Consider the following 12,713-nt stretch of genomic DNA (forward strand, 5'->3'; position numbering starts at 1 on the left):
CCGTCAGCCCAAATGATGTTTCAAAAAATACTCAACAGCTTATCTGCAGGCGTAGGAGGCAGGTGGGGACAGCCTGTGTGCAGAGACCGCCGGATCCGACTGCGCCGCGGTGCTGACAAGGCAGAGATGGATGAGGCCCATCCCTCCCGCGCTTCCAGGCGGGTGTCGTTTCTTCCTTCTCCACGACTGGAAGGGCCACGCCGGCACAGTGGCAGCAGTGGAGCGAAGAAGTTAGGACAGTGGTCCTTGGGATCTGCCACCTAGCAGCTCCGAGCCTTTGGCGAGTCTCCGACGTGAATGGGTTTAACACCTGCTGCATGAGGTTTCTGCAGAATTAAGTTAAATAACCACACTCAGCCCAGGGCCTTGCACTTAACAATATCTCTATAAATATCACCTGTTATTGTTTCCTTCCATTACTTTTCCTGCTAACATGTCACTACCACAGTGTTACCAAAGAGGTGTTTCCAGCTCTGGTCAGAGCCCTGAGGGGTTTTTCTGGGGGGCTGGTGGGGAGCAGGGAAGAGGGGTAGGATTTCTTATACCTCTCCTGAATGGCTCACGTAATCTCAGAGACTTCGTGAGTGGTAGACGCGTGTCCCCAGGTGCAGGGTGCGCTTCAGCAGAACCAAGCACGTTGGGGAGCTGTGGACTGAATTGTCTCCCTGCCAAATCCGTATGTCGAAGCCCTACCCACAGTGTGACTGTATTTGGACACCGCGTCTCTGAGGAGGTAGTCAAGGTTAAATGAGGACATAGGGTGGGGCCCTGATCCAATGGGACTGGCGTCCATGTAAGAAGAGGCACCAGAGAGCTGGCCACAGGAGGACACAGCGAGAAGGCGGCCAGTTACAAGCCAGGAAGAGAGTTCACACCAGGACTGAACCCTGCCGGCACCCTGACCTCAGCCGTCCAACCTCCAGGGTGGGAAAATAAATGCCTGCTGTTTAAGCCATTCGGGCTGCGGTGTTTGCTTATGGCGCCCCGAGCCGATGGAGATGGTGGGGAGGGGCGTCAGTGGAGTGCAGAGAAGAAGGCTTGTTCTGTGCGCCCCAAAGGGTCCCGATGGCCCACAGCAGAGCTGGGCCAGCTCTGGGCTTCTCAAACCGTGCCCCCACCTCTTTATGCCACGGCCTCCTCCAGGGCCTGTGGATGGATGGCCAAGGGGGAGCATCTGTTGCAAAGCTTCCTGACCTCCCGCAGGTGCAGAGGCCCCAACTCTGACATTACTGGCGGAGCTGCTGGGGCCTCATCACCAACGGACAGAGTTCCCGGGCACGGGAACAGGAACCTGCACGTCTGGCGCAGTCCCCAGATCATTTTATGCATACAGTGTTTGAAAACCATGGACCCCGAAGGGAGGCCAGTCCCCTCAGCTGGTGTTAGAGGCACTCCTTCCTAAGGACTCATCCTCACACCACTTCCAACCTGTCTGAAGGCCACCAGTCCACGGCACTAGCCGCAGACTCCATCCAGAATCTCGTCACCCTGAGCCCTGTACCACCACCATGCTGGTCAAGCTGCTGTCGGCTCCGCTTGAACTAGTGCAGCGGCCCCTCATGGACCCCCCTGCTTCCTTTCATGTGCTCTCTCCACACAGCAGCCACGCTGGCCAGGTTGCCTCAGAGCTCCCCAGGGGCCTCCTGGCTTCCTCAACGTGAAATCCCAAGTCTGGCCTTGGTCCACAGGGCGCCCTGCGGCCTGGCCTGCTGGAACCTTCCCGGTGTGCTCTTCCTCAGTACAGAGAGAGGAGGCTCAGAGGGGACAGCGGAGTCCACCCCTCCTAGCAGTCAATCGATGACGCTGGGAGAAACCGGGGACGTGCTGTTCATTCCTCGGAAACTGAGAAGACTTAATGCAAAGGTGGGACAATGCCATGGTTTTCTAGCTCCATCATTCGTCTTTTAAAAATAACTGATTGAGCCCTGACTGCTGTGGCTCAGTGGGTTAGGCGTCACCCCACAAAGCTAAAGGTCACCAGTTCTATTCCTGGTCAAGACACATGCTTGGGTTGTGGGTAGGGTCACGTACGAGAGGCAGCCGATTGATGTTTCTCTCCCTCTTTTTCTCCCTCCCTTCTCCACCCTCTAAAATTAATAAATAAAATCTTGAAAAAACATAACAGATTGAGTGCTCTCAGAGTGTCTTAGCGGAAGACATAGCCCAAAGTCAGGTACCTTGCATTTTGAGGGCAGGTTCTCTAGCAAAACAGCAGCTAAGCTTTCAGAGTGGGCTGGGTGCAGCCTGGACTTGGCAGTGGGAGGAGGAAGGAACGGGGTTCTCACGGTGGGGTCCCTGGACTGGCGGCCTCATCACTGCCCGGGAACGCGGTGGAAGCGCAAGTTCGAAGCCCTTCAAAACCAGGGCCTCTGGGGCGCGCCTGCACTCTCCCGAGCCCTCCAGTGGAGCCTGAACTTTGAGAGCCTCTGGGCTGCATCCTCCTGGTCTGGGGAGTCTGCACGTCACCTAGGAGAAGAGCGTTCACAGGGTGCCTTTCCCTTCACCCCCGCCGTCGAGGGCAGGGTGGGAATTACGCCCGTGTCACGAGCTTGTTTAAGGATCACAGCCACTGAAGCGGGTCACGTGGGTCTTTAGTGGTGCCTGCCGTGCAACCATCATGCATTACCTTATTTGGAAAACCCAGAAAAGTAGAAAGAAGGATCTAAAAGTGCGCTCCAAGTCAGGCAGCCCTGTCCCTGCTGTGGAGAAGGGGGTCGTGAATACCAAGAGTGCGTTGTTGGGCTTTTGGAAGGACTATTCGGAAGCACGTGAGTGGCTCTTAAAACTTTCACCAGCCCAGTACATTCAAAACAGAAAAAAAAATGAAAAAAAAAGCAAGAAAAAGAGAAACTTTTGCAAAATTGCTTTTCAAAAGTCTGTAGCGATTTCACCCCGACCTCGCTGTGATCGGATTTCATGGTTTTGTTGGTTGAGGGCTGAGCGGTAGCCTCTGAGGCCCCAGCAGGACAGGATGCGTGTGCCCTCTCACTCGCTCACGTGGGGGGGCTGCCCAGCTGTGTGCTTCGTCCATTCGGGGACTCTATAAGGCGGGGGCGTCAAACTCATTTTCACCGGGGCCACATCGGCCTCGTGGTTGCCTTCAAAGGGCCGAAATAATTTTAGGACTGTATACATGTAACTACTTGACTGTTAAGGAGTTGAAATTACATTCAGCAGCTGAGCTTTCAGAGGGGGCCAGGTGTAGTATAAGGAAGGGTTAGGTATTTTTAACATGAAATTAATTACTAAACCAAACTTTTGATTTAAAAAACAAATTCCTAGGGTGTTAGTGTAAGAGAATAAATTAATCAGAAATAAAAACCAAGTGCTCTACCAAGTGCTTATTGGAAGATTGTTGATAACAGTAAAACCACGTAACTAGCCACGCAAGGTGCCCAGCGGGGAAGTGAAGTGATGCAGGAGGCAAGATTTGAAGGAATATTATGCAACCATTACAATAATGTTAATGAAGGTTGCATAGCAACGTACAAAAATGTTCACAATTTTAGCAAAATAAGCACAAAGCCCTGTGCACCTTGTTATTACAACTAAGTGGCAACCTCACTGTGGGGGCCAGAGCCCCATGAGTGTGATGCAGTCTGGAGGGTCCCCTCCCCCCAGCCCACACTGGCCTTCTGTCGTGCTCACTCAGCAGGACCGAGCAGAGGGCGCAGGGCTGTGGGTCACCAGCCCCGGCCTGGGCAGTGTTTGGTTTGCTTCCTTTTCGGCACTGGTGGTTGGGGTGCAGTTTGAGCTCGGGAGACCGGAGGTCAAGCCGCATTCCTGCTAGTTACTGGCTGTGTGACTTGGGGCCTCCTTTCCTGCCCTCCCCTTCTGTAAAGTGAAGATTCTAGAGCATCAGGAGTGACGGTGGCTTTGCTGGTTTACAAAGATCCAAGAGTCTAAGGGGTGAGGGAGCTCTGTGTGGGCAGAGCTCTGACCTCGCAAGATTTCATTGGAGGACTAGAACAAAACGAACCCAACCCCTCTTCCCCCGCCAAATCCCACAGAGTTTCTGGCACTATAAAAAAAAACAAGATGAAATCCTTAGACCTGAAATGTACTCAGGCTGTTGTAGATGTGGGCACAAGCTCAGTCGCAGTTCGCTGTGCCCAGCACCTTCAGTGGCAGCCTTCTGGCCCCTTCAGTGTCTAGTCCCCTGGCCCCTTCTGCAGCCTGTCCTGCTGCAGGCACCCAGGGTCGTTACTGGGCCACACACCCACCTCCCACCTTGCACATTCCTGTTCTCAGCCTGGCCTACTGCCCCCAGCTCATCCCTGCCCATTCTTCATGGCCCAACTCAAATGTCTTCTCCCCTGTCAGCCTCCACTGATTCCCCTCACCCCCCAGACTGCCCAGTCACTGGCTTTGCTGTCTCCTGCAGGTTCTACATGGAAGCATGTCTGTCCTCCACCACGGTGTTCTTACCCCCAGAGTGTTCTGGGTAGGGATGCTCAGAAGGGCTTTTCAGGAATGCAAAATCAGCAATGTTTGAGACCTGGGTTTGGACCCCAGCCCTGCCACTTACCAGTGTGAGACCTGAGGGCAAGTTAGTTCATCTCTCTGGGCCTCAGCTTTCTCATCTGCACAATGGGAGTAGCAGTGAGGGTTGGAGCACCTAGCGCAGCACATCTGCCTCATGCAAGAGTCAGTAATGTCCATTCCCCTTTACTTCCTCTTCTACTCGTATTTGCCACATACATATTAATACGTAGTAAAGTAGAACATATATGCAGAGAGCTTCCACTGTGTTTTTTCAAAGTAATACATATACATAACTTTAAATAGTAGCAAAGGGTCTATAATTAAAAGCAACTGCCCTTGCATCGCCTCCTTCCACCCCGTAGAGTTTGCCTTTGCATATTTCTGCAGCACATACGTGCTCACTGTAGACCATCAGAAAATGCAGACAAGCAAACCAAGTAGAACACATTAAATCCCACTTCTCATTTTAGGCTGGCGTCTTCCAGATCATTTAGCCGTGTATTTTTTTCCAGAAAAGGTCCTCAGTGTATTTTTCCTGTGCATTATCGCTCTAATCACTGTCTGCCTTCAATTAAGGGAAGGAAACAAATATTTGTTGAGTAAAAGCTGCTCAGTCCTTGCTGCTGAGAGTGCACCCCGAGGACCAGCAGCTGGGGCATCACCGGGGAGCTTGTTGAGAATGCAGGGTCTTGGGCACCACCTCAGAATCTGTACTGTGACAGGCACTCGCGTTAAGGCTGGGAACGCTGGTGTGGACCAGAGCTACTCAAAGTTGCAATCAATCAACGAGCTGCTCCTGGACAAGATGCTTGAGCCGGAATGCAAACTGGCGCTGCTTCCCTTGTTAAGAAAGACTTACTCTAAGACATGCCAGCGGAACTAAACAATGTGATTGATGAGGGGGGTGATTTACATTCTGGCCCGAGCTCCTTATCTTGTCAGGGACCGGGGACCCACAGTTTCTGGACTTGGCACCAAGCTGCTGTTTCGATCACAAGGTGGGAGGGAAGTCAGGCACCGGGACCACACTGGGTTTCTCTGGCTCTAGATCCCGACTGCTTGCACTCCGCACGTGTCCCACCCTCTCACCTCCTGTGACACACACACACGCAGGCATGCACGCACACACCCTAGGAAAGCCCTGGCCCGAGACTCGGTGAATAGGAAACATCTGTTTCTTGATTCAGACAGAGGCCCCATCTCCCTGCCTTCCTGGCCCACCAGGCCTCTATTTACATTACGGGGTTTTGCACCAGGATTTTACCGTTCTTGTTACCAACCCCTCCCGTCAGGGCCAAACAGAGCAGGGCACCAGCAAAGTCTGGAGCCAAGAGAAGCTGAGCAGAAAAGCCCGGATGGACTTGGAAAGAGGCAAAACAACTTTGCTCGGCTCAAGCTCCCAGGGCAGAAAGAGCGCTCAGATTCCAGACTCCACATATAACCTGGCATTTACAAACTCCAGGCCTGGCTTCCACCTGTGGCATCGGAGGCTGGGGACTCACGCCTCTGAGCTGGGAAGCAGGGCCACCGGGAAGACGTGGACCTGCAGACTCAGAGCCTCGTCTGAAATACCGGTGGCATGCAGTCCAGCCTTTACGTCACCGTCCCCAAGGAGCCCACGGAATCCCGCGAACATGGATCACGGGGTTCATTTTTCCCTGGGCATTGAGACAGACTCCGAACCTCTCATGCAGCCCAACTCAGTGATCCTCGGAATTTCCAGGCCCCTGTTCTCTAGCTGTGTGACCTCAGGGAAGTTACCCACCTTTTCTGAGTTAGTTTCCCCATCTGGAAAGTGGGGGCATAATAATACTGACCTTGAAAAGGCGTTGTGGGGATTAGCGATGATGTCTGCAAAGCACCTGGAAACGACTTGCTCATTCTTCTCTCACTCGCTGGTCAGCACGTCCCTACTGAATGCCTTCAGGGCTCCCACCCGGGACACAGTGCTGCGCTGGAGCTCACAGACCAGCGGGAGGAGAGTGTCAAAGCCCCGCACAGAACAAGCCGCAGGCTGCGCTGCAGAGACAGGAGCAAGCAGCTGTGCCGGGGTGGTCTGGGCCGGGAATTAGCAGGGTTTCACTGAGCGAGTGATTCTGAGCACAGATCCCAAGAATGAGTAGGAGCTTATGATGCAAAGTAAGGAAAGAACATTCCAGGGGCATAGAGGGGACTGCTATTAATATGTTCCAGATTATCGTTTTGGGTAGAGAGAAGGGTTCAGGTATATTTTACCTTTTTGAGTAAAATTTACATACAGCCAAGTGCACAAATCCTACCATCCAATTTGATGAGTTTTGACAAACACACACACCCAGAAGCCAACACCTCTATCCAGACAAGGAACATTGCCAGCACACTGGCCTCACCTTGATAAGTCTCCCCCTTATTATCCCAGTCAGGGGCTGGTTTTAACGGGGACATTTTTTGGTGGTGCAGAGGGCTAAGGCTTTGGACTAGGCTTACACCCCAACTCCACCCCTTTCCACCACTAGGACTTTGCCCAGGTCTCCCTACTTCTCTGAGCCTCAGTTTCCTCATCTGTAAAATAGGGCTGACTAAACCTACCTCACAGGGCTGCTCAAGGGAGCGCATCTGCCCGTGGGGGTGTATGCCCAGCGGGGCGCGGGGTAGGTGGGCACCCTATGAGTGAGCCCGTTTCATTTCCAGAATGGAAACGCCAGGACAGTGCCTGGTGGCTGGAGTCAGGCCTCCCCAGGGCAGCGCGCCAGGCAGCTGTCGTGTGCACGCCCCTAACGCTGGTCTCTCTGCCCACAGGGATGTGCCTGCAGGCCTTCGTAGAAGCTTTCTTCTACCTGGCTCAGAGGAAGTTCAAGATGCTGCCCCTCCACAAGCAGGTGGCCTCTCTGATCGACCTGTGTGAATACCACCTCTCCCTGCTGGATGAAAAGCGTCTGGTGTGTGGCCGGAGTGGCAGGCCGGGCGGCCGGCCCCCTTACAGCAGCACGCCCCAGGAAGCCACCCCAGCAGACCCACCGGCAGAGGGTGGCCTCCGGCCCTGCACAGCCAAGCTCTCCCATCCCAGACACACTCCAGCCTGAGGGCCACTCAGTCCTCCCAGAAAAGCAAGCCCTCCAGGGTCAGAGAGAGGCCCTGGACGTCCCGCCCGTGGAGAAACACTGGCTGCTGAGAACTCCCGCCCGGGACTCTGCTAATTGTCCCCCTGTTGTGCTGAGCTGCGCTTCGAGAGGCCGGTTGATTCTCACCTTCCTCCCAGTGCCTCTTAGTGGTGATCCTGTTTTCCAGTCATCGGTGGACATACGACATCCCAAAGGTGACAGGTGGCATCTTCTATCCTGAGCTCACAGGAAGCAACAACAGGGGTAGAACTGTTGGGTTCGGAGCGCCGAGGAAAGGACTTGTGGAAGCCGAGTCTTGGGTCTGCCAGGGCCCCGGGAGCGAGCCCTGGGGAACACCAAGAGCGTCGTGTCTGGTGCCTGCCACCGCTCTGAGGATGAAGGGGAAATACCCAGCAGGCGTCCGCGCCTCTCCCATCCCAATCATGTGCTACGTGGGTGTAGTTAACAGATCAGCCTCATTTATTTCATTAGCTCGCCTGTTGCTGCAGTGGCTGGTTCGTTATTAATTAAGAAATAATTAGCTAAGAAGTCACTAAGGCTCCTAGAGTCTTAAAGCTGGCAGGAGTCACAGAGGTCATTTTGCCTGATATTGTTTGACCTTGACCCCAAAGCAAGAGTCCCACAGTCATAGGGCCTCCTATTGGAGCCCTTCCAGCTGGGGTGCTCACTGTGTGGCCATTACTGCCGCGGGCTCCTGTGTGCCCACCATGGGCTGGGCACCCTGGGTGACGGGAGGGGGCTTCCAAGGGGAGGAGACAAGACCTGAGTGAGGGTCAGGGCGAGCAGAGCTTGAGGAGCAAAGTCCAGGCGCCAGACATGCGGGGGAAAGGAGACCCACGCTCCCCTCGCACAAGAGCTGTCTCTTGTCTCCACCTGTGTCCCCAGGGAGCCCTGCTCACCAGCAGCCACAGTGTCATTGTAAGAAATAGCCGTGGGCAAGTCAGGGTCGAGGGCACACTGACGACAGGCAACGGGAGATGGCCCTTGCCGAGCCACGCTCATCCCCGGCCCAGCCACCCCAGCCCCTCACTGTTCCCCTGGCTGAGTCTCTGGACAGCTGGCCCTCCAGTGTGGGTTCCATGAAAGGATGGCTCAGCCTGCCTCCGTTTGGGGAGCCTGCGCCCCAGGGCACGCACGTTACGGCCCCGCAGCACCAGGGCCTGGCCAGAAGTGGACCAGCACGAGGTGCTTGTCAAGATGCCTTGGGTTCATGGCCGCTGTCAGCAGTGCTGGTCCCTGTGCGGAGACAGGTGCCTCCACCCCCTAAACAAGCCTCCTTCCCCACTCTTGGGTCTCCCTGGGCCTCTGTCCACTCGCCTCAGCTCAGACTGCATCATCCCTCACCTGGACCTCAGCCGTCTCCTGCCTCTCAACTCCCTCAACTCACCCTCCATCCCTCTCAGGTGAAGGGAGCTCAGAGAACCACAGCTGACTGAAGGAGCCCCCTACTTCAGTCAGCCCCTCATCTCTGCCCAGATAAAGCCCAAACCTCTGACACCGGCATTCAAGGCCCCCCTAAATCTAATCCCTGTCTTCCTGAAAGTGCCTGGCCCATGCACCTCATGCACCCTGCCCACACCCCTGTGCTCTCACAGCTCCTTGTATCTGCTTTTACCCTGCCGAAGAGAACGTTCTGTCCTTACCCCAGTGGAAAGGCTGAAGGGCGCAGACCTGCTCCGTGCTCTCCTGTCCTCAAGTTTGCTGTCCGCTCTCCCTCCGTCCAACAGAAACTTACTTATCTTTCCAAGTCAAGCTCAAATGTCTCCTATGCAACGCCCCCAAACAGAATGAACTGCTCCTGCTTATTATACCTGCGAGAACCTGGGAAGTGCCCTCGTGATCACGCCTGCCCTGTGTCATTTGCTCCCTCCAAGCTGTGTGTTCTTTCAGGGTCAGGCAGGGGTGGGGTCCACGCTGGCCCCTTCCAGCACTGCATAGCAGGGCCCAGCAGGTGCTGCTTGAAATAACCCGAGTGTCCAGCAGGCCCCGGATGAGGAGCAGTGATGCAATGCTCCTTCTCCCCTGAGCCTGCAGGTGCCCCTAAGGGTCGTGCTTTTCTAAACCTCGCCAAGGCAACTCGCTGAGCACCCCCATACCCATGGCAGGCTCCTTGGCTTCCAGGCACGGGGCCTGTCCCGTGAACCCAAGCAGACATTGGCTCCTCTGACCCTGGGCAGTCTCTCCATGTTCCTTTGTCCCAGGCTCGGGGCTGAGTTGCGTCCCCCAGGGGCACCAGCTCTCCTCCAGCCTTGGAGACTAAGGCCCCAGCGAGCTGGATGGTCCTCACTGTGGCTCCTCCATTGGTGCCCAGCTGTCTCTCCACTTCTGCAGCTGCCTGCACTTGGGTGAGGTGGGTTAGGCCAAATTAGATGACCCGATGTGAATGCTGACAGGGTGGGTGAGATCGGGGTGGGGCAGACCCCGGACCCTCCAAATGGCGCTCTGTGCCTTTCTAGAACCACCTCCCTTTCTGACACGAATTTAACGTCTGTTCAACACTTCGCAGTTTACAAAGTACTTTTACAGCCGTCCTCCCCAAAATCCAGGGAAGGATGAGGATTCTCACCACCTGTCTCTTCAGAGATGGGGGCTGATGCCCAGGAAGTCAAGTGACTGGCCCAAGGCCTCGGGGCTGAGCCAGGACTCACAGTGAGGCCCTCTGGCCCCCAATCCCTTGCTCCATAGCTGCTCTACACGGTGCCTCAATGTTCCCACAACCTGGTGGGGAGAGGGTTTGGCCCCATTTCACAGATGGAAACCCACGTCTCGGAGAGGCTGGGAGATCCTGGGGTTCTGGAGGCTCAGCTTGGGGGCTATCTGCTCTGGTGGTCTCTTGCCAAGCACCCAGAAGGGCTCAGTGGCCCACATACATTCTACGGGCTCCAGGTCCCTGAGCCACACAAAGGGGTGACCAGCCTCTCTCACTTGATCTCTGGGAACAAAGAACAAGAAACGGAAAGTATAATATACGTGAGAAGTGTTTCATGAAACCAAGCGCTGATCCAATGCCCTGCGATCTTCAGATTGGCTCCTGGTTTCCTACAAGGTGTAAAGAGATGGAGGAACAGGTTCTTCCTGAACGTTGTAATCCATCAAGACAGACAAAGCCGCAGCAGTCGGCTCCGCTCCCTCTGCCCCTCCCGGCGTCCTCACACCCAAGGGCTGAAAAGCGGTCTCGGCAGCTCCGCTCCTCTGAAAGCTGCCCTGTGATTGGCAGAGCAACACTGCACCCAAATCGCTTAATTTTTAAAAACGTCTTGATTAGTGCCCCAAACTCCCTGTCCCTACAGGTGAGCATTGGGCCTGAGATGTTGGGCACCTGAGCCCCTTTTCCCTTGACGCTCAGAGCTGGGACACGTGCGTTCCAGGCAGAGAGCTGGCCGCCTCTCAGCGAGGCGCACAGCGGCCCAAACCCCGCCTCGCCTTGATTGACACTTCTGCCAATCTCCGGACGGCATGTGGATTTTTCCCTCACGAAGTAAGTTCACATGGTCATCTGATCCCAGGGACCAAAGAGCTTTGCAGAACAGTCGACATACTTAATTACTTCCATCTCTAGTAACCAGAAGTCTTGATTTGCGTATAATTAGAAAAAGCACACGGCACAGTGCTTATGTGTAATGTACACACACCACACACACTGAGCACCATTGAGCTTCCATGCAAAACGGCAACATTACCAACATTTGGCTCATTTTCCGGCAATTTGCCTGAGTCTTATTTCATACCGGGCTCACAGAGGGCTCCTGGGAAATATTTCCGCCCTCGTGGAGGCGCTTGCTAGATTCCGATGGTGCCGCAGCCTCAGGCCACCAGGACATCGAAGTCGGCTCCCCCACCCCTCCCAGGCCACAGAGGCAAGGCAAGGAGCTGGAGGATTAAAGAAATCAGCTGGGAAGTTTTCCTGTTCCCAGAGGAGGCCCTGGGTGGTGGCCAGAAGATGGAGGGGCTGGATTTGGCTGGCTGTCCGCTCTCTCGCCGAGTGACCAGAAACTTCACCCCTTTGGCCGAGTCCTGGCGTGTACAGTAGAGACCGCGCCACAAGGAATGTGAAGAGCCTGCCTTGGGACCTGGCACCTGGGCCGTATGTTAATAAGTGTCTGCTGAGGAAAGGACCGGCCTCCACGTGCTGGAACCATTTGGAGGCCAGGACACCCCCTGACCACCGAGACATCCCTGGCAGGAGGCCCCTCGAGGTCTGGCGAGGGCCCCTGCGCTCGAGCCCTCCTCCCTCGGAGCAGGGCTCTGCTGCTTACTAGGCTGCTCCTGCCTCCTAAGAGCCTTTAAAAATTCTTTATTAAATTTTCATGGCGCATAAAGTCAAGGTTCCATTACTTGGCCTCAGTTGTCTTGGTAACTTCGTAAAACGCAATAATAAAATGAAGCTGAGTGTTGCTAACACAGGCTCATTGTGTATCGACGGCTGGAGAGTATTGACGGGCTTTTTTCTGCGTGATAATTTTTGACAGCAAATCCGCTGGGTGGACAAAGCTTATTCATTTTAGGTCAATTGGTGAGAAAAGGGCTCCTTTTAATTTTTTCTTCTGGAATGGCGAACATTAGCCTGCGAAGGTAAATATTGCCCCAAGGAAACAGAGATTCTGGGGGACCTGAAGGGAGGTGTTTGGAAAGTCCCCCAACCCTTCATCTTCAAGGGACAGTCACCCTTAGGGAGGGAGAGACGTGTCCCTAGAGTTTGACCACCTGTCAGAGGTTCCATGGCAAGAACGCCTGCCCCAGGACAGAGGGCGGCCCCTTCCAGGTTTGGGTACAGAGGCCACCACTGCAGCTCTGGGCTGAGTGGGTACACGCCGCAGACTCTACCTGCACAGGGAAAGCTCGAGGCAGGGCACCTCCCCCAAGAACTGACGAATTCAATCTGCACCAAAGGAGCCAGTCCTGGGGGCCAAGCCTGGCTCCAAGAATGGCTGAGGATCCCAGGCAGGGTGTCTGCCCTTCCCAGGCTGTAACCGAGCACTCGGTCCAAGCCCCGGGCCCTCGGGCCTAGAAAAAGGTGACCCAGAGAAGCCAGTTCCAGTGGCCCCTGGGGAGGGAGGGCCAAGGCCCCTTACCGAGCCTGCCCAGGAAGGTAGGCCCCGCCCAGAGCAGCCTCAGGGCAGTGAGTCA

At 55.0% G+C, this 12,713-nt stretch overlaps 1 protein-coding gene across 2 annotated transcripts in view; it reads left to right on the forward strand.

Moving 5' to 3' along the window:
* Positions 1-12,470, forward strand: part of TTLL11 (tubulin tyrosine ligase like 11) — a 188,776-nt gene extending 176,306 nt beyond the window's left edge. Inside the window, exon 8 of one of the 2 annotated variants that reach the window (XM_071221100.1) lies at positions 7,264-12,470. In XM_071221100.1, the coding sequence (XP_071077201.1) occupies positions 7,264-7,547 (284 nt within the window). In that variant the 3' untranslated portion in view covers positions 7,548-12,470. The remainder of the gene's footprint in view (positions 1-7,263) is intronic. The other variant, XM_053921032.2, reaches the window with a different exon arrangement.
* The last annotated feature ends 243 nt before the right edge of the window (positions 12,471-12,713 follow it).

This window comes from Desmodus rotundus, chromosome 1 (assembly GCF_022682495.2).
Source record: "Desmodus rotundus isolate HL8 chromosome 1, HLdesRot8A.1, whole genome shotgun sequence".
NCBI lineage: Eukaryota > Metazoa > Chordata > Mammalia > Chiroptera > Phyllostomidae > Desmodus > Desmodus rotundus.